The sequence below is a fragment of the Platichthys flesus genome, chromosome 2, assembly GCF_949316205.1.
Source record: "Platichthys flesus chromosome 2, fPlaFle2.1, whole genome shotgun sequence".
Lineage (NCBI taxonomy): Eukaryota > Metazoa > Chordata > Actinopteri > Pleuronectiformes > Pleuronectidae > Platichthys > Platichthys flesus.
Window position 1 is genome coordinate 14,445,346 of NC_084946.1, and position 21,276 is coordinate 14,466,621.

The 21,276-nt window shown below is 42.5% G+C and overlaps 1 protein-coding gene across 1 annotated transcript in view; it reads left to right on the forward strand.

The window, feature by feature from the left end:
* Window positions 1-21,276, forward strand: part of itpr1a (inositol 1,4,5-trisphosphate receptor, type 1a) — a 64,535-nt gene that overhangs the window by 41,656 nt on the left and 1,603 nt on the right. Inside the window, exons 43-59 of the mRNA XM_062399971.1 lie at window positions 1,738-1,921; window positions 2,082-2,335; window positions 3,488-3,688; window positions 3,777-3,887; window positions 4,232-4,327; window positions 4,420-4,563; window positions 4,752-4,859; window positions 5,045-5,237; window positions 6,930-7,052; window positions 11,090-11,265; window positions 12,760-12,924; window positions 13,507-13,696; window positions 13,782-13,874; window positions 15,818-15,957; window positions 17,223-17,388; window positions 19,772-19,932; window positions 20,584-20,745. Of these exons, the coding sequence (XP_062255955.1) occupies window positions 1,738-1,921; window positions 2,082-2,335; window positions 3,488-3,688; window positions 3,777-3,887; window positions 4,232-4,327; window positions 4,420-4,563; window positions 4,752-4,859; window positions 5,045-5,237; window positions 6,930-7,052; window positions 11,090-11,265; window positions 12,760-12,924; window positions 13,507-13,696; window positions 13,782-13,874; window positions 15,818-15,957; window positions 17,223-17,388; window positions 19,772-19,932; window positions 20,584-20,745 (2,667 nt within the window). The remainder of the gene's footprint in view (window positions 1-1,737; window positions 1,922-2,081; window positions 2,336-3,487; window positions 3,689-3,776; window positions 3,888-4,231; window positions 4,328-4,419; window positions 4,564-4,751; window positions 4,860-5,044; window positions 5,238-6,929; window positions 7,053-11,089; window positions 11,266-12,759; window positions 12,925-13,506; window positions 13,697-13,781; window positions 13,875-15,817; window positions 15,958-17,222; window positions 17,389-19,771; window positions 19,933-20,583; window positions 20,746-21,276) is intronic.

A 21,276-nucleotide genomic window follows, 5' to 3' on the forward strand; every position in this document is an offset into this window, starting at 1 on the left:
TTGCGTGATGGCCTTGCCCTGCGGCGGCCCCTCCTCACCCTCGCTATCTCCTCGTCCCTGAGCGTTGGCAGAGTGTGTACGTGCTGGAGGGCTGCTGCTCAGTGGTGGAGGACTGGGGTACGGCACAAGTGCTCTGGAATTCTGCTTCAGGGTGCAGTTATGTCATTGTCTCTCTGGAAGAAACTTGGCCTCCGAGTTATGCTGCACGCTCTCTCTCGCTCTGGTTTTTGACAACTTAATTGGTTGGTCAAGATTTTTTTGTTTTCGATGAAAAGACTTAGCTGTGCTTTCACCCTAAATGCCAATCCATGTAAAGCATTTGGAAAATACACCCTTAAACAGTCTCCTTTGAGCAGGAAAAACAAGGCTTTTTTTGTCCATTTTGCGTACGAATTTCCTTGTGACTATCATTTATTTGTTTCCTCTAGTAGCCTAGTTTTACATCTAATCTGCAAAGACAGAATGTTATGTAACAGAAGAGAAGTGGCCTAGATACTGACTGATAAAAATCTGTCCCGCCCTATCTCTTACTCGTGTTTCACCTCCCTCAATCATTTCACTTTTCTCCCGTTTACTCCCTTAATCTCTCTTTGTTGTCTGTCTAACGGCCCTATTGCTTTTCTCTCTCCACTCCCTGCCATCCCCGTCCCTATGTGTCTCTGTAAGGAGGCCGGGCTTCTCCCTCTCCCGTCATTTTTTGTGAGGCAGCCCCGGCTGGTCAAAGTCTTTCTATAGGCTGCAGCAGATAACAGCTCTTACACAATCACAACAGGCCTGTGGGACGGGACACCATGTATGCATTTTTCTTGCGGGCTCGAAAATGTTCTAATACCTCATGACCCCAATCCACAGCCATAACTGCAGCGTTTAAGCCTCTCACATCACAGTAAATCCAGACTTAGTTATATAATGTTTGTGTGGCTCCAGTCGAGACCAATTTGTTTATATCGGGTGAAGATTAATGTTTTACCAGTCGGCTGGGAACATTCAGAGTAAAGATTTTATGGAATTTATAAGCGTAGGAACAATTTAAAACTAGATCTTGAAGCTGGATCGGTTGAGCCATTTAAGGCCAAGTCCATGTCCTCATGTTTCCTGGTTTCACCCTCAGCTCACTGCACTCAACAAGTAAACAGTTGCATAATACAATCTTGGCTTGGGAACATAAAGTTCTTACTTTGTTGCACATGTGGCAGGCGTGTTGCATGTTTGTCTTACAGAGCTGAACACTAGGCCATGAATTAAATTAACCCTAACCCTTGTTTTGTGTATAAAAATTAAAATTAAAAAATAAGATTTCCAAGAAATTCCTTCCATAGTTTTCCAGTTACCTGAGTGATGTTTTTTTTTTCAACTTGACAAACAGTCTCAAAACCAACACTATGGAAATCTTAATTACTTAACATATAGAAAGCAGCAAATTCCAATATTTGAAAAGCTACAACCATTCTTGGAAAGGGAGTGAAATGATGATTAATATTGTGGATATTGATTATTCAAGTGTTTGCCGTATAGCATCACATGATTGCCTTCATAGTATTTGCCATTTTACAAATCCAGTGTTCTCCATTCACATACGTAGGATTGAGTTATCCTGCAGCGGCTGCAGGATTGGTTCTGACCCAGCCCTTTGCTGCTTGTCATCGCCCAGTCTCTCTCACCATTTCATGCTTGAAATATCTTTTAAAGAATAAATAAATGATATCCCTCCTTTCTTTCCTCCTCCTGTGTATCCAGCATTCCTTCTTTTGCCGCCTGACGGAGGACAAGAAATCTGAAAAGTTCTTCCGGGTTTTCTACGATCGTATGAAATTGGCCCAGCTGGAAATCAAAGCCACTGTGTCGGTAAATACCAGCGACCTGGGGAACAGGAAGAGGGACGATGAAAGCCAAGATAAAGACGTCCCTGTTCGCAAAAAAGGTCAGAGGTCACCTGTCAAACCAAATGTATTGTCTTTATAAAGGTGTTGACAGCGCAAATTACTAAGGCAAGCGATTCAGGCAGAACAGAAAGAGGATTTATGGATCGCACGTAATGAGGGATTGCACCGGGTCCTCAGTCTGTTCTTCTGTCTGTGTAGCCAGAGACTCCAGCGTGGTCATGACGGAGGATGTGAGAGAGCAGCTAATAGAGGCCTCGTCCGCCACCAAGAAGGCCTTCACCTCCTACCGGCGCGAGGCCGACGCCGATGAACACTTCACCTCAGCAGACGGCCAAGCCAGCACAGGAGACAAGAACCAGGACGACGGAGAGATGAGCTTCGTCATCGTCATCATGCAGCCGATACTCCGCTTCCTCCAGCTTCTGTGTGAGAATCACAACCGTGACCTGCAGGTGACACAGACTGAGCATCACACACTGCTGGTTTTATAGACACCTATTACAGTGGATCACAGTTTGCAACTGGATCTGTATTCCTCTGACTGATGATAGATGTAGGAGCTTTTTTGGGCCGGACCTTTTGACTTTTCTGTTTAATCCAAACTGAAAATAACAGGTGAGAAAGGTGCCTCAGGCCAAAGGACTGAAATGTAGTCTGATCGAAAGAGGTGGTGTTGGTCCAGATGGAGCTGAACCCCTGTTTGGTTGATTTGCAGCCTTTTGGGATAGCTCAGACTTTCTGACCAATTGCAGGAAGTTGAGCATTAAACAATTAAAGAACCATTAGAAGCAGAAGCAACTCGAAGGATTTGCAGTGTTCACCTCCGACGAGGACGAAAATTAAGCTCATTTGGACGAGTTACATGTCTGGTCCCTAAATTACAATGTGACACAAAACTAAGCAACTCGAATTTAAACAATGTAACAAAGACTGAGACATTGGTTCAGTCTTTTTGGTGGAAAGGGTCTCCAGCTTCTTTACATCAGGCTCTAGTCAGTTTTATAACAAAATGCAAATTCCTTGATCAACTTTTGCATGAGGGGTCATCCCCGACTTGACGTCTTTATTTATAGAGACATGAAGGTAACAACTTCTCTTCTTTAGTATTGTGTTCACACAGCCTGTTTCCTCTGTTTCACTGAACCTGGGAAGAGTGACTTTCAGTTACTTAGGATCAACTTCAGAGAGAAAACCGCTGCATTAAGAGTGTTGTGCAAACCTTAGAGTGACGCCTGCAGATGTTTTACTGGATAAGGAAATTATGCAATAGTGCATTTTGTAATCAGACAGCTGATTGTGATCTGGTTATTTGAGCTGTATCTCTTGGTCTCCTGGGCTAACTTTCATATGAAGACTGAAGGATCTCAGTTTATGAAACATCGGGCTCTGGTCAGGTTCAGACAAAACAGAATTCATGTACGGATTGGGTCGGCTCATTTTCTCTTGGGCTTGGCTTCTCCATTGCTGTTCAGGCAAACTATTCCTTTAATGCTCTGTACTTGTTTATGTGTAGTTTTGAATGGTTGATTACTCGTCGCTTATATCTAGTTCACTCCATTGAGACTTATCACACTCATACGACCCCAATCTTTTTACCTTCCCAGAACTTCCTTCGCTGTCAGAACAACAAGAACAACTACAATCTTGTGTGTGAGACTCTGCAGTTCTTAGACTGTATCTGTGGCAGCACCACGGGGGGCCTCGGCCTGCTGGGACTCTACATCAATGAGAAGAACGTGGCCCTCATCAACCAAACTCTGGAGAGCCTTACAGAGTACTGCCAGGGCCCCTGCCATGAAAATCAGGTAAACGGGCCACTATGCCACTGGTGAAATCCAGGACTAAGTCACCTCTGGCCTCTCTTATAAATGTTCTATTCTCCCGTTCATTCAGAATTGCATTGCCACCCATGAGTCGAATGGTATTGATATCATCATCGCTCTGATCCTCAATGACATCAACCCACTTGGGAAAAAGCGAATGGACCTGGTGCTGGAGCTCAAGGTGAGTTGGCTGGGCCTTTTGTAAGTGGAGTTGAGGAAGGAACTTACACTTTTTGATAATGGTTTAAATCTGGATTCTCAAACCCACAAAAACACAAAAATTGCTGTAGTTTCCCTTCACAGCCGGATGGAAACTTGACTAACAGGCTACAAGCGTAAGAGCAGGACATTCATGCGTCTGAGCTGAGTTTGCGTTTGTGCAGCTCTGCCAAGACAAATAGCAGACGAGTGCATTTTCCTAAAGCACCAGGGTTTCTGGATGTTTTCCTTGGACAAAGAAACTGGCGGAGCTGAAGTTCTTATCTCAGAGCGCTCTTCTCCTCTGCCTCCCTTTTCTCTTCGCAGAACAATGCATCCAAGCTGCTGCTCGCCATCATGGAGAGCCGCCATGACAGCGAGAATGCTGAGAGGATCCTGTACAACATGAGACCCAAAGAGCTGGTGAGAAGATGGCGTTCACCTTTTCTTTCGTCATTCCTTTTAACATCTACAGTGAAAGACCTTCTGAGCTTTGGCTGTATGTGTGCGTGTAGGTGGAGGTGATAAAGAAGGCCTATCTGCAGGGAGAGGTGGAGTTCGAGGACGCAAAGGAGGAGGAGGAAAACGAGGAAGAGGAGGAACATGATGCCGCCTCCCCCAGAAACGTTGGACACAACATTTACATTTTAGCTCACCAGGTCTGCTCCTCATCCCTGCAACATTTTGTGCAGACCCGCATGTTGATGCACAGCATGACGCACAATATTGTGTAACGGGAAAAATAATGGAAGAAGAGCTCCTTTCTCGGCTCCAATGTGATGAGAAACACATCCATGTGTTGTTTTTTCTCTGACAAGCTCACTTGTTGGCTGTGTCCTCAATGCAGTTGGCGCGTCATAACAAGGAGCTGTCCATGATGTTGCGGCCAGGAGGGGCCGGCGGAGAGGGAGATGAGGCCTTGGAGTTCTACGCCAAACACACGGCTCAGATAGAGGTCATATAACCCTTGTCACATAATATCAACATCTTTCGTAATAGAATATCCCAAGTAAAACAAAGTAAAGGAATGATCCATAAAAGAGGATGTTTTATGTAAATAAGTCCATATGGGCCAGCAGGGGTCAACACGTTTGGGCTCCTTGGAGAACTTTTGAGGTGACTGCGTGTTCCTCTGCTCAGATTGTGCGTCATGACCGAACAATGGAGGAGATCGTGTTCCCCGTGCCCAACATCTGCGAGTTCCTGACCTCGGAGTCCAAGCTGCGGATCTACTACACCACCGAGAGAGACGAGCAGGGCAGCAAGATCAACGACTTCTTCCTGCGAGCAGAGGACCTCTTCAACGAGATGAACTGGCAGAAGAAACTCAGAGGTACGGTCAGGAAGTAGCATGCTCACATTTCAATACACATGACTGATGTATATTTTTTTAAGTTTTATCAGATATGACAGGGGCCACTCATGCAAATAGAAATGGTTATAAACCTGATAGAAGAAGGGGCGACAACCCGTCCAATGGTAACTATTGCTGTGAAGAACAGAACCATAACATGTAGCATGCCTTTCTGTTCCCCTTTTTTATTAGTCATACGCAAAATGATTTCCTTGCCAATATTTGGTAAAAACAAAAATGGTCTGGTCAAACACTGCCTATTTGACCAGACCATTTTTCACTGTGACACAGAACGTCAACACATTGGACCCAATAAGACACATGACACTTAGATTTTATCACACCAGGGATATAGGATCCAGACCATTGACATTTTTTATTTTGTATTTGAATAGGCAGACCGGTGTTTTTTTTTCTTAAAAAATGTCATAATAAAACCTTTAAAAAGAATCGCCCTCACAAGAAAATTGCTTGATTTGTCAAGCTGATCAGCTGATCTGATTGTGTGCACTACATGGTGTCTTTTTTTGTAACTGGCCGGGTCAGTGTGACATAGTCATGATCTGATCAGAGGTTTTATTAATGTTACCAGTAAAACCTGCTCTATGTCCTGTGCATGCTGGGATAGACTTCCAAACCTCAGCAGGACGAGCAGACATGCAAAAAATGAATGATGCGTGTCCCCTACTCAACAGCAGAGCTAATTGTGGTATCGTGTGTGTGTGTGTGTGTGTGTGTGTGTGTGTGTGTGTGTGTGTGTGTGTGTGTGTGTGTGTGTGTGTGTGTGTGTGTGTGTGTGTGTGTGTGTGTGTGTGTGTGTGTGTGTGTGTGTGTGTGTGTGTGTGTGTGTGTGTGTGTGTGTGTGTGTGTGTGTGTGTGTGTGTGTGTGTGTGTGTGTGTGTGTGTGTGTGTGTGTGTGTGTGTGTTTCCACTGTCTAAAAGCAGACAGGGGCTTTCCACGTTCTCTGGGCCGTGAAACATTTGTACAGTTACCATATGAATCACAACTGAGAACACACTTGCTCAGACACAAACAAGACTGCGTACCCACACACAGCCATTTTTCTTCTCTCAGTCAGAGAAGTGAATGGACAGAGAAAAGTCCCTGCGTCTGTCTTGTGTTTTGTTATGTTCCTCTGCTTCAGGAACAGAAAATAATAAATCAAAATCCAGATTATGTCTGCTTTCCTTTATTTTGTATGATTTTAATTGAATATCTTTTAGCTGTTTAGACCTCAAGAGCTTGGTTTAAGCAAAGCATTTTACCTTTTTTTAATTTCAATCCGTCAAAATCTACATCAAGCTGAAACATGAATGGAATATTATATTAGCAACACATAAGGTCAATAGTCAGAATATTGGTGTTCACATAAAGTCTTTGTCCATTATTTCCTGAGAAATTAACACAAATGTTGAAAAATGTCTCTCACTGTGTAGAAAGGAGAAAAATTTAAATTAAAAAAGTTATTGAAAAAACTTGCTCTGCTCCTGTTAACAAATCTGCACCATAATTTAATGGGTTTTCCTCTGGCTACTGCCCATATTTCATCCCTCCATTAACTTTCCTCAAACAAATGAACAAGCCCACCAACAGATACAGGGGAGAACATAGCCTCCAGGGCAGGTAGATGTGAAGATGTGCAATGTCTTACTGTGAGTGTCTCCCTCCAGCCCAGCAGGTGCTGTACTGGTGCTCCAGAAACATGTCGGTGTGGAGTAACGTCTCCTTCAACCTGGCTGTGCTCATGAACCTGCTGGTCTGCTTCTTCTACCCCCTGGAGGGGGTGCACGCAGGTCAGTCACACACGAGTCGACACCCGAGAGTGAGAACAGCGTTTCAAATAATAAGTGATGTGCCTGGCCCTTCACTCTTGTCCTGTCTCTAATATTACTATAAAGTCTCACTTTACATTTCCAGTCACTCATTGATTGTAATGTGAGAATTATTTTACACATTTCGTTGTGAAGTAGCTTGAGGACACACACATACACTCAGAATTATGTTGTTTAGCGCATTAGTAAGGGATGCTGTTTCTTCTATTTTAATAGACTACTTTAAATTTTGAGGGCTTTCTGATGTTCCATTTTTTGTTTTTAATTAGTCAAGAATTTTAGCTCGTATTTAAGAGTCCTCTTTCGGTTATACTGTATAAATATTTATTTTATTTTAGCAGCACCCCCTTTCATCACCCTGTTTTGTCGTAAGATTTATTGGAAATAATTATTCTTGTAAATAAATAACTTTTGGCATTTTTAGCAAAAACACCTGGTTTATGTTACTACTGTTTTGTCTCTCACGAGCTGTGTTGTAACAGTTGTGGTGAGGCTGTTCCTGTTACAGCTCCTTCTACTGTGAATTCTTTCATGCATAATTGTGTGTGTTACTGTTCCTGTGTTCAGTCTGACCCGGAAACGGGGGTCAGGCAAAGGTAAAGTGCTTGAATATGCAAAGCAAGAAGGACACAAGAGTTTCTGCTACAAACTGCTCTTCTTACACTTTACAACCTTTTACAAATGAAGCATGTGTTAAATTAATGTGAATAGAGTGAATTTTATTTTATGTATTTGTTTATTTGATGCAGACAGAGCCAATTAATGAAAATTACCATCAAATGCTAGATGGATATATGCCGAAGTTAGCAAGAATGCTTATTTACATCCGTTTCTCGACTGATACCGTTCATATAGTTGATACAGACACTGGTATATTAATACACAAAGAGTGCGAGGTAGAAGGCGAATTAGACATTCACTTCACGTGCTGAGGCAAGTTGCACCGTGGCTTAACCTGGACTTCAACCTGCGATATGGTGCAACCACCCACAGACAGATAGACTTTGAAGAGCCGACACCGATCCTTCTTCAAGTCCTCGCCGCTGACACACTGATCTCCTTATTACCACAATGCTCTGATCTCCTGACTTGTTATCGCCTGACTGGGATTAGGAGCAGGACACACCCTCACACACACACACAAACACAGACTGACTTCCACCCACGCCTTGGAGCGGGAACTCATGTCTGACTTTTAGTACTATGGAGACAACAGACAACACAGGAAGGCCTTGTGCAATTCATGAGTCCCGTAAACTCAGCTTGCGTGGGCCCACACACATGTGAACATTCATGACAGCACAGGTGATCAAAACAAGTCCTACATCATGCCCTACTTTTCAAACACTGTGACCTGTTCAGTTGGCCAATTCCCTCTTACTGTTGTTGGTTACTTTGGTTTATTCTGTCAGTGGTTCAGTTTTCAGTCCTAATGTCCGGTTGCTCAGAATCAGATGAGTACTTGGTAATCAAAAGGGAGAACAACCAAATAATTAGAAGGGAACACAAAGATACACATACCTTCGCTAAAGCTGCCGCCCTATCTTGCTTTGTTAAAGAAATCAGTCAGTTGGTGTTTGTGTAATCCAGTTAACTAACAAACTGACAAACTGTGATGATAATAAATGTGAAGTCATTGTTACTTCCTTGGCTGTGGTGACAATGAATTTACATTTATTCACAGAATTAAACCAAGAACAACCCAAAAAATAAGTGAACAATCCAATTTCAAGTTTCTTATGTGTCAGTTATTTATAATCAAAACTTTAAAATGAATGATTAAATAAATTTGTGCTAAACTATAAGCTCACATTCATCGTATAGTTGTGTTACATCTTCTTAAATCATCTGTTAGGATAACAAGATATTCATCAATGACTGAAGTAACAACAAATGCACTATTTTAATTTTGTAGTGCATTACAGAAAGATAAAGATGGTGCTTTGAAATAATTATCCATTTTTTAAATAGTTAATCATTGTCTTAACTTAGTGACAAAACAAAAAATTCCATTTTGTGTGTCGGTGATGATTGTACAAATGAAAATGAGCTCACGGTCTGAGTGAGAACTAAATGTACTGTTCTCTGGAAGTTGTTTTGTGTGACAGACTTAGTCACGTGAGACTCTAGCAAACCTTTGGCCTGCTTAAACAGGAAGTTTTATGGCTTTGGGTCGCTGCCTTCATTCTATTACTTGTGTGTGTATGTGTGTGTCTGTGTGTGTGTCTTTGTGTGTGTGTGTGTGTGTGTGTGTGTGTGTGTGTTGCTTCTCCCCGCTCGCTCCTCATGAATCTTTCAGCTGAGGTATTTTTAGAGGCGGTTGTTATGTAAGTGGCACCTGTCATGTGATCTCCACAGGGATTGGGAGGGAGAGAGGGAAGGAGACGGAGGGAGGCGAGGTGGGAGGAAAGGAAGGAAGGAGGGGAGGGGAGGGCAGGAGGCCTCACTTACCCCCAGTGCTCCCCTTCTGCTATTTCATTTCACACAATTCCCTCGTTTTTTTTAATATCCTTGACATTCTGCCCCTATTTTGCTTTTTCTTTCTCTTTCACCTAAACTGTTTTCCCTTGATGTCTTTAGCAGCAACACAGTTGTGAAATCACTCTGTGTCCAGTCCTCATTGACAACAAACACTACAACTTTAGTCCTTTGCTTTACAAAAAGGTGTGTGGGGGAGTTACACAGGCAGCAGGTCGGGTGTTGACTAGTTCTTTTTTTCCTGGTCAAACCTGGTCAAGGCTTTTACCCCCGAGTAACACGTTATCACATGAAGCCCCCTGACAAGGACACTAATCCTGGATTTACCCCAGAAACAGGACAAGCGTCAGGTAGGCTTCTACTGAAGCTCAGTGTGTGCACACACAGAAAGTATGTTAAATAGTTTGTGTTACGTAAGTGGCTCTCTCTGAGTTCAAAGTCTCACTAATGAAGGCCCACGGCATCCCTGAGAGGCAGAAGTTAGTGGAAGCCTGTTAAAAAGTCCCTCGTCCAACTGCAAACTGCACCGTCATCCTTTTGGCATTTTTGACTCCATATTCCATCTATCCATCCATCAATCTGTATTTATGCATCAAATTAAGACCTAATAGCTGGGTTTATGTTTAAAAATGTCGGTATTGTCAGCTGCTCTCAGATCATCTGGAACTGGTTCTGCTAGACAAAAATAACCAGAGGACCTTAGGGCCTCTCCCACGTCATATACCACAAGCATTTCTGAAAAGTAATCTGGTGCTATTTCGAGATTTATGAACTAATAACAGAATTATTAACCATCAGGTAAGCAGTGTTAAGATTTTTTAATATGTGTGATACAGGGATGGCTCCAGGGGTGGGGCCAGTGGGGCACCTCTGAAGTCACTTACAAGCCACTCTAACAATACAAATAACTTTTTTTTTCAAATGTTTTTTGAAGTACACAATGTGCTTGAGCATGTGACATTTTTCAAAATATATCAATTAATGTGTGGCTTTGCTCAAAGTTATAGAGCTAACAGTAAATCATTTGTAAGTTATGTTGGACATATAATGTTATCGGCCCCCCTGTGTGAATTGTGGCCCCGTAACCAGTGTTATGTTTGTTCTCCTTTTGGTCTTAGTCAACACTCATGCAGCAGAATGAATTGCCACTGATGGATTTTGTTCTTTGGTCAACCAGAGAGGAGAGCGTCACAGTCGTCTAGTTATAAAAGCCTGCTTTAGAAGTGGCCTCACTTTGCCGATGTTCTTCAAACGATGAAAAGCAGTTTTTATGACTTAGTGGACATGAGCCTTCAAATTCAAATTCAGTCAAGTTTGGTGCTTGTTTGCTCAAGTTGAGCTTGAGTATATTTGGTTTTGAGTTCAATTTCTCTCTCTGAGCCTTTGAACCAATGACATGACTTCCTTTTTTTTGTTTTGGTTGAGCTGGAATAAATGTCATTCATTATATAACAGTTAATCAGTAAATCTTACCAGTGCGGTAATGCAGCTGCTCTCCTTTTGTGTGTTTGTTGCTGCAGGAATGCTCGACTCCCACCTGTCGGCGCTGCTGTGGATGGGGGTCTTGGCGACACTGGCCATCGTGATCATCATGCCACAACCGCTGGGCATCCGCGCCCTGGTCATTGTCACAATCCTCCGCCTCATCTTCTCTGTCGGCCTGGAGCCCACCCTCTTCCTTCTGGGTGCCTTCAATGTGAGTGGTCCACCTTAAAGAGTCAAATCACAAGTCGGGTGTCCATTTAGGAAGTTAGTTACCTCAACCAAAGACGTTATGTTTTCAGCCCTAGGCATTGGTTTGTATGTTTGCTTGTAAGCAAGATTATACCACTTTGATTATACATTATTTCTGGGGTTTTCAAGCATATATTTCTCTAATGTGAGTTCATTATTTGAAATAAGCGTTCTAGGGTTTTTAAACGTTGATTGGATTAAGTGATCAGATTGAAGATGTCAGATTGGGCTCCAGGAAATCATGATGGTTTGTTTCTTTTATTTCTTTGACTAAACAATTAATCAACTAAATCTGCAGATTAAATGACAATGAAAAATTGTCAGTTGCTGTGTGAGAATGTTGTTTGTTGTGCTCCAAGTATTTCAGAAAAAAATCATCAATGTTATTATGTTCAATCCACAGATGAAGTTACTATATAAACAGTTTGTGATTGTCCCTATGATGCCTGCAGAGAGTGCATTAGCTCCTCAAATCATTTATTTACCTGCATTGTGTCTGAGTAAAGGCAGAAATCTAAGATAAATGCAACACAAATATGGAATAATCTACTCTCTGCATGGACGCATCCCACTTTCCTTTTTTTCATTGTTTGGGTGACCAACCCGGTCAATAACACATTACTACTGTAACCTCAGAAACCACTGCCTCACTAGTTCCAGTTCTTTTGTCAACTCTCCCTCACACTCATGCCCACTTGGCAGATCGCTGCCCAACGCAGCTCTGCCTGCCAGCGCCTGGCTGGGTTATGGGGTGTGAAGTGCGTCACTGGACCCTTGAGAGAGGGAAACTAGATGTGCTCTTTCGACTCATTATACACACACGCAAAATAGAGTGTTGCACGCACCGCTGTGGTCTCCCCTCTCCCCTCAGTGTGCTGCGTTCACATGTACACACACACAAACACAAAAACCAGGTTATTGAGAGAAATCAGGTTAAGGCACGAAACCTGAGAACGTGTAACCCTGGACTGCAGTAACCGGGTTACTTCAAAATCTAGTTTACCCACAGCTGAGCAGAGGTCGACTGTCTCGCTGAATGTGTTTCGACATTTTCGAACCAAGTGTTCAATTAACCGCTGAAAATTGGTTTAACTCAAAAGTGACTTGTTTTTTGCATCAGTTTCATTCTTAAACTTCACAATAAAAGGATGCACTGCTGATGACCTTCCCATTCATCCCTCCCCACTGCTGATACAGTGAAATGTCTGTAACAGTTGCTCTTGTTAAAACCCCACGAGACTCGGTTCAGCGTGTACATGACCGAGCTGGGTTTCAGTTCATCCCTGCACCCTGGTTTCACATTTGCATGACATGACACGTGAACACAATTAATGTGTCCTCATTTGTCGTAAAAATCGCCCAACTCCGGCAGTTTCTGCCACACAGTCCCCAGCAAAAGCAAATGCTTGTATCTTTATTTATTATCATTATTAAAGCGATCAACTTTGTCTTCCAGGTTTGTAATAAAATCATCTTCCTCATAAGTTTTGTGGGGAATCGAGGAACCTTCACGAGAGGATACCAAGTCATGGTGCTGGACTTTGAGTTCCTCTACCACCTCATGTACCTCATCATCTGCTCCCTGGGGGTGTTTGTCCACGTCTTCTTCTACAGTCTGTTGGTGAGTGAAGCCCTTTACACACACCTCCTCCAGACATAGGTGTAGGCTGAAATGTGATGTCTGCAGGTTTTTTGAGTGAGAGCATGTGGAAAATACTTTTGCTCTCTCTGAATGGAGCCCGAGATTTTCCTTTCCTTTTTCTTTGGGTGCATCTGAGGACGTGTCCTGGTGGCAACACACAAATCACCTTATTCGTTGCTGCTGTGGTGTTGTTGTTGTTGTTATATGAAGTGCTATGTGCTGGTGCCTCAGGTTTGCTTTACAACATGTCAGATTTAATATGTCAGCATTTGAAGATGTTTTACTTTCACTCGACATGTTTCCTTATTTTTTTCACTTCATCCAAAAAAATACTGAAGGACACTTTGGATTCAAGAAGGAAACATTTAAAGCAATTATTCGTTTTTGTAGCTTCACATTAAACATTTCCTAGTCACTATGCTATGATAACTGTATGTTAGCTCAAATACACTTAATACTGAATTGTCAGTTTCTTAGTTTGTGTTTTGAGAAGCATTAAGTCATTTTACAATGAATTTCATGGCACGTCTTTGGTCTTCTAAATGTGTTGCCTCTCTGCAGCTGTTTGACTTGGTCTACAGAGAAGAGACCTTGCTGAACGTGATCAAGAGTGTGACACGTAACGGCCGCTCCATCGTGCTCACCGCCGTGCTGGCGCTCATCCTCGTCTACCTGTTCTCCATCGTTGGCTACATTTTTTTCAAAGACGACTTCATCCTGGAGGTGGATCGGATTCCCAACACCACCATGAGTGAGGAGACGCTCACACAATTACACACCATGGGGGGCTTCGTTTACAAATGACCATGCATGAACTACCTGTTTGTACTCTCTAGAAAGTGGAGCCAGTCTGGCCGGCGAGTTTCTGTCTGAGGGAATGTGTCACGGAGGGACTGATGAGAACTGCACCACAGGGACTCTGCAGGAAGGTAATGTTTCCAACTTCACTTGGTTTTCACCTGGATTTAGCTGGAGAAATCCAAATTTTGTTAGATATTTGAATCATTAAGAACAGTTGAGTAGTACTTAAATATTCACTGTTCTTATGTGAGTTTCATTTCACGAACTAAACCTTTGGAAAGTGTGAATCTATCTTAATAACAAGTTTAATTTGTAATGTGGTTAATTTTTGTGAGAGGTTTGAAACTGTGGAAATTGTCGGGACCAACACTTGGCTTTAAAACTAATTTTTAAGTTGATGAGGATTGAGGAAGACTAAATATATATGCAAAAAGAAAAGATTTATTATGAAATCCAACAAGTTCAAATTATTTTATGTAGAAGCTGTTTAAAATCCTGGGAAATCACCCATGTCCTTTTTCCAACCACATAAGTGAGACTGTTTGATATATTTGTCAATAAAGTGCACTGTTTCTTTTTTTGTTCTGCAATTTAACTCTAATTCATTTCACATTTCATTCATGTGACTCAAGTCGACGGCCTGTTGACCAGAATATCTCCCATGTGACCTCATCGCCCCATCATGTGACAGAAACATGAGACCGTCCCAAATGCACGCCCTAAAAAAACAGTTTAATGCAGGGGAACTTCCTCTCAGTCCGGTTGTGTGGTTCTTTTTGTTCCATTTGTTCTAAAATTTAGTATAAAATAATACGAAGAACTAACACATTCAGTTCGGGACTCATGATACTGTAGCTTCTATCAGTTGACTGTGTACAGACTTAGCTACTGTGCCGGTCAGGACCTATAACCTCTACCAGACTGGATAAACTATTCAGAAATGTTCATATTTATGTGTAAGTGTAACCAAAGCCACGGCCACAATCCATCTAAACAATAACACTTGTTGCTTTGACTAACCGCTTTCACACTGCGAGCCCAAACATGTGAACAAGGTTTTAGCAGATATCCAGTTTTGTAACAAAACCAAGGATATTTAGGACCAAACAGCAGATAGCAACTCACAGCCCTGCTCTCATACCGATTACTTGTGGTTCTTTATTATTATCAAGGGAGATGTTTAAAAGCAAGGCAATACTTGTGTTGTTTGTTATCATAACTCAGTTGAATGTTGGCATAAGAAAGTTCATTGTAACACAAGTTCATACCTCTGCCAAGGCCCAACAGTGCCCTGATGAAACCACTCTTAATTTACTAGATCTGAATTTTTCTCATGATCTGCACTTAATGACACACCCTCATAAAAAGCAGTCCCTATATGGCTGATTTTTTTAAATCAAGATCATCGAATTATTTTCTGAGAAAATCCACGGATAAAAAACCTTCATTGACCAAATGTTAAAGAATGTGAAGAAATGCTTCTTCCCTGATCCGCACCACTTCCTCCACCCAGTTAAGTGGAAATTTGTTGCATGGTTTTTGTGCTAACACTGACGAAAAACGTTACAACAGGACATCACAACACTAAATGTGTGTTTGTATGTGTCACACAGTCACAGTAATAATGTCTTAATGTAAAGGTTTTGGTTACACACTCAAACGCAAAGCACATATCGCAGGTCACCACAAGTTCGCCACAATTAACTTTCTCACAGGATGTGAAGTTTGATCTGTGAGACTGAGCACTTCTGAAGCTGTGCATCAAATATGTTATCACGCTAAAAAGATGGAATATGAAAATGTATCTGCATATTGTGAGTAGTCAGGCTCATAAGTGGATTTAATAATATTCATTCACAGTGGTTTCCTAATGTTACATAAAGTAAAATGAATAGGAACTCTTTTTCCTCCTACACCAGGGTCATGGGGACTTCTGATGCAGCAGTGACATCAGTATTTGACACTTTTCATTGCAGTTTCCACGTCCGTAGACAAATGCACCTGCTAGAGCTAAATCGACTGTGCCCAATCAACTCAGATGACATCTTCCCATTCCTTTGTGCTTCCACAGACTTTGGCAATGGCAGTGAGGAGCAAAGCAATAAGGAGCGGACCTGCGACTCTTTGCTCATGTGCATCGTCACCGTGCTGAGTCACGGCCTGCGGAGCGGTGGGGGTGTCGGGGACGTTCTCCGCAAGCCTTCCAAAGAGGTTCGTGCAGCTGTGATCAGGCCTGTGAAAGTGTGCGAGGGCTGAGAGGGTGAGGCACCGGCAGCTGCAGGCGTGGGTCATGTGAGCTGGCTGTGAGCCCGCCGTGCATTGAACTTGTTTTTGTCTCACCAGCGTGGAGGTTGCACAGTATTTACGGTCTTACAGCTGCGTCAGCCCTCCCCCCGCCTTGTTTGAGAATCAAACCTCAAAATAGATTTCCACTGAATTCAGGCTAGGCCACTAATGATGTCAAAAGAGGATGTTAATGTCTCCCACACATGTTTTCAACACAGTGCACGTTAGGCAAGATGTCGTGCGGAACAAGCTGGGCCTAAACCATTGTGAGTGTGTGACTGCTTGAAGCTGCTGACCCATCCAGGGTAAATCCCTTCAGGCTCACTCCATAACTTTTGAAGAGGATTAACTAACATCTTAATGTAAAATCACCAAAGAATAAGAACTGAGGTCCACAGCAGAGAGCAATCGGTTTATAAAGTGAAATATCTCCTGAATCTTTTAATGAAGCTGCTCCCAAACACACAATAGACATGTTGGTCCAATACAAGCCTGCAAGACCTCTGAGATCACTGGGCAGTGGTCTGCTAGTGGTGCCCAGGGTCAAATCTACACACGGAGAAACAGCTTGACCTTTTTTAGTCATAAGCTATTATAAAAGGTCATAGCATCATTGTTCTTCATTTTATTTTCTCTTTTATTATTTTCTCTTTTATTATGTTTAACTTTTACTCTACTCTTTCATTTTACTCAAAAATTGTTTGAAACTGAGCTTTCAGATTTGAATTGTTTCCTTTTCATTTGTCTCTGTGTTGTTTATTTGTATGTCCCTGTTGTACGGCCCCTTGAATCTACCTATCTGTGCATGCAATGTGCTAAACACAGGCTGCATGGGTTGACCGGCCCTCTGCTGTCTCTGTTACTGAAGCATCTGGCAGGTTACCCCCGTGGGCTTGAGTTACCATTAACATCCATGATGACCAAGGTTGACCTGGTTTTTTCGACCCATCACATCGTCCCCAGCACATGCTTACGTAAACACCTGCCCTTCGGGTCGTACATGTACAGAGAGCATCAGTCCCCCTCAATATGAAATCATATACATATTTTGTTGCCTTATTAAAGTTAATAATTACTATTAAATCGAATACTTTTCTTGTCTCTAGCTCTAAATAAGCAGCGGCACAACTACACAAGATTTGGTGCCGACCCTCGTCTACATTTAACTCTGTTTCCTGTTCCTTTCGCAGGAGCCGCTGTTTGCTGCCAGAGTCATTTACGACTTGCTGTTCTTCTTCATGGTCATCATCATTGTCCTCAACCTCATCTTTGGTGTCATCATCGACACCTTCGCTGACCTGAGGAGTGAAAAGCAGAAGAAAGAAGAGGTGCTGAAGACGACCTGCTTCATCTGTGGTGAGACTACTCAGCTGATCACTTGTTGGAAAAGTTGAAGTCTCCCAGATGTGGTGTTTTTTTTTCTCCCTTCCCTGCTCAGTTAACACATGATGAAATATTTTCCTAAGGATATTATCATGGGATCAAAGCTCTAGCTTTCCAGTGACGGTATGACCTCTAATAATCTGGGCAGGACGGGGTCTGTGAGTCAAAGAGGGTCTCTTCCTCTTAGTCAATACTCATGAAACCTCTGATTTCTCTGCGTGGTTGTGGTTTCCGGTAAAAAATATTTCTGTGAAGGTGTATTTACTTAGTTGCACTCCCCTTCTTCTCCTCCTCCCCCCTTCTCTCACTTCGCTGTCGTTCCAGAGAAGGCTGAGTCATGAGGGCTTCCTGCCACCGCTGTGCTCGCCTCCATAGTTCATGTCTGTCTCGCACGTACGGATAATTTCTCCCACTCACATACACACACGCACACACACACAGACACACAGAGGACAGACACACACTTAATCATACGCACTTGATTTTCATAACATATGTTTTGTGCAACTTCATGGACAACCCCCTTTTTCTTTCTTCTGTAAATTATGTGTGTGAGTGCCTAAATAACTACAGGGCATGTTTCTAAATGTGTGGGTTTGCTAGGTGCTTCAGCATCATATTGTGTGTGTGTGTGTGTGTGTGTGTGTGTGTGTGTGTGTGTGTGTGTGTGTGTGTGTGTGTGTGTGTGTGTGTGTGTGTGTGTGTGTGTGTGTGTGTGTGTGTGTGTGTGTGTGTGTGTGTGTGTGTGTGTGTGTGTGTGTGTGTGTGTGTGTGTGTGTGTGTGTGTGTGTTGGGTCGGCTTGGGTCATGCAGTGTGGGCGGCTGGTAAGCATATGGAATGAGAACAGTATATGTCGCCCAGGCAGCCGTCAGCTCTGACTCACTCATATTAAATAAGGCCAGGCCACAGGGGGAGCTGCCGTCTCTATGGTTTCCAGCAGGACCCCGAGGGAACAGAAGATGCGGAGATTAGGATCCGATCTCAACAGGCTTAAGTGGCTCTCCATCCTCCAGCTCGGTTTAATAAGCCACCAATCTTTCTTTCCCGCAGCATTCAGATTAGTTTTGAGATCTTGGGGGTCCGACGACATTGATTGATGTACGTCAGGATCTTCCTGCACAGGATCCATACCTGTGGTTGAATTTATTTTCATTCTGTGCATCAGGATCAATCCCACAGTAAAACAGCATCCGCCACATCCTCTGAGGAAAAAGTCAAATTAGAGCTTAGTTGATATTCTCTCTTCTTGTCGGTATATATTAAGAAATCATTTTTGGATCAACAAACATGTCATCCTTGCTTAATCTTGCTAATAATTTACTGTGCTATTTTGATTGTCCTACTGTTGGTATACTGTGACATGGGTCTGAATATTGAGTCAGCCTCTGCTTGTTTAATACAAGCCCAGGAAGGTTCTATCCCCGGGTCTTTTCAGAAATGTGCATGTTTATTGATGACTTGAAATTAGTGGAGAGCTAAAGTTCTGTTTTTAATAGATATATATCATCTATAATATTGCAATATAACAATTATTTTTCTTTGATTTTATATGAATTTAGAGTTCACTTTCAATGTGTAAAGAAAACACCGCTCCAGTTTCTGAACTGTAGCGGTCAGGCCCCATTAAGCATTTATTTTTCTTTGGAAATCCACCTAAAAAACTCCCCTGTGCTGTTTCACCCCCACAACATGAGCACCACTCGTCTGATCGCCTCTCTTATAGGGGAAGTGACTCTTTCTAGACCTGTATTTGGTTCTAATATACCACAGAGGAGGTTGTGTTGTCACTGCTGTTTGCCTGTCTGTTAAACTACTGAACTGAGTTTATTGAAGATTGGTGTAAGTGCGTGATATGGGCAAAGGAAGAACCATTTTAAGAGAAAGGAGATTAGGCATTATTAGTATATATGTGCTGTCAGAGCACAATATAATCTGCTTTCATGCATTGTGGATGTTAAATACACCATTACTTACTTTTATTTTCTATCTTCATTTAACCAAATAGTTAAAATGCAATAATTCCAAATGAGACCACAGGACATATTAGCTGTATAAATTCTCCATTCCTGCTCTGAACTGGGAAGGCCTGGTTTGCAGAAACACTCATTCCTTGCCTGACTTTATGATCTTTCCTGACAAAATAAATGAAGCCTATCTTACTTAGTGATCTATTTCCCATTACATCGCTACTTTTCAATTAATTCATTTGTTCAAGGAGATGTTTTCCATTCTTTGGAGGACAAGTTTCAGTTTTTTGGTTAAAATGTTTCCCCCAAATGCCCATTGATGCAAAACTGTTGAATCAGGAAGTTTGAATTAAAATAAAACTTCCTCTTTTTTTTTGTTTGTATCCAGGTCTGGAGCGGGACAAGTTTGACAACAAAACGGTGACCTTCGAGGAGCACATCAAAGAGGAGCACAACATGTGGCACTACCTGTTCTTTATTGTACTGGTGAAAGTGAAAGATTCCACTGAGTACACGGGCCCTGAGAGCTACGTGGCTGAGATGATCAAGGTAAACAACACGCGCGGCCACACCCTGAAGACAAGCGCACGGTGCATGACATCGCTGAGCTGCTAAATGGAACATAAAGGGAAATGTATTGTTCAGAGAAAGTTACTTCGCTGCTTAATGACTGTTTCTCTCTTGCTCTTAACCTTCATCATTTCCCATTTACTTTACATGTTCACGTTGTAACATGTTCGCTATGATCGAGCAGAGTCCATCGGGTTGTGCAGCTTCATCAGCCGCGGTCACTGAACCAGTCGCACACACATTAGTAATCTGTTCCTCTATTCTGATTTCATCTGACAGTCATACCAGTCATGCACATTCAGTGGTACAAACAGATAAACAGGAAGTCAGTGGAACGAGACACGAGCTGCAGTCACGTACTCCAACTAAACAGGTTAAAGCATGATAAGAAATAACTGGTCCGTTCACAGGGTTTTTCTATTTCTGGTATGGTTTGTTCTTGTTGTGCGGCAATAATGCCGTCTCAGCTTGTTCCTCTGAAAAACTGATTATAGACGAGTGTCACGTAGACTTCACAATTAATAACAGTATTGCCAAACATTAAAACCTTTAGTTTATTAACCCCTAGTAAATCTACTTCAAAAGTTTTCATAAAATGAGTCAGAGGATGATGTTCTTGTTCGACCACAGGAGCACAACCTGGACTGGTTTCCACGGATGCGCGCCATGTCGCTGGTGAGCAGCGACGCGGAGGGCGAGCAGAACGAAATCAGGAACCTGCAGGAGAAGCTGGAGTCGACCATGAGGCTGGTGGCCAACCTGTCCGGACAGCTGACTGAGCTCAAGGAGCAGGTAGACTGCGACTGTGCATCGTGCACTCGCTCTGCTTTGGTAGAACATAGCCTTTGATGGCCTCCTCCAAGGATGTTTTTTTTTTTTTAGAAGGATTTTGCAACAACTAAACAGCTGATTTCCATGAAATTTTGTTGAGGGGCGGGGTCCAAGGAAAAAACCCACCTAATTATCAGATCCGGATCAGGGGCCGGATCCAAGACTTTCACTTTCTCAAACATTGCTTTCTTTAAAATTGTATACATTTTTATTGATTGATGGATCATGGAGGACTAATATTTGTGAGTGTGCAATTTAGTGCAGATCCAAATAAAAAATCTGGATCTATTGAATTTAAATGTAGTTCCATTAGGGGAACGTTGAGCCTTGGTGGAGGTCCACTGAGTGTCATTGTAGTTTCTTACTCATCTGCCTCCATTTGAGAAGGACAGCTCTCCTATCCTCCAGTTTTTACAGGCTGTTTATGGTAATTGTGAGTCATAATATTGCTATGGTCTGGCACGGTAACTTCCTGGAGTTAGAAAAAGTGCA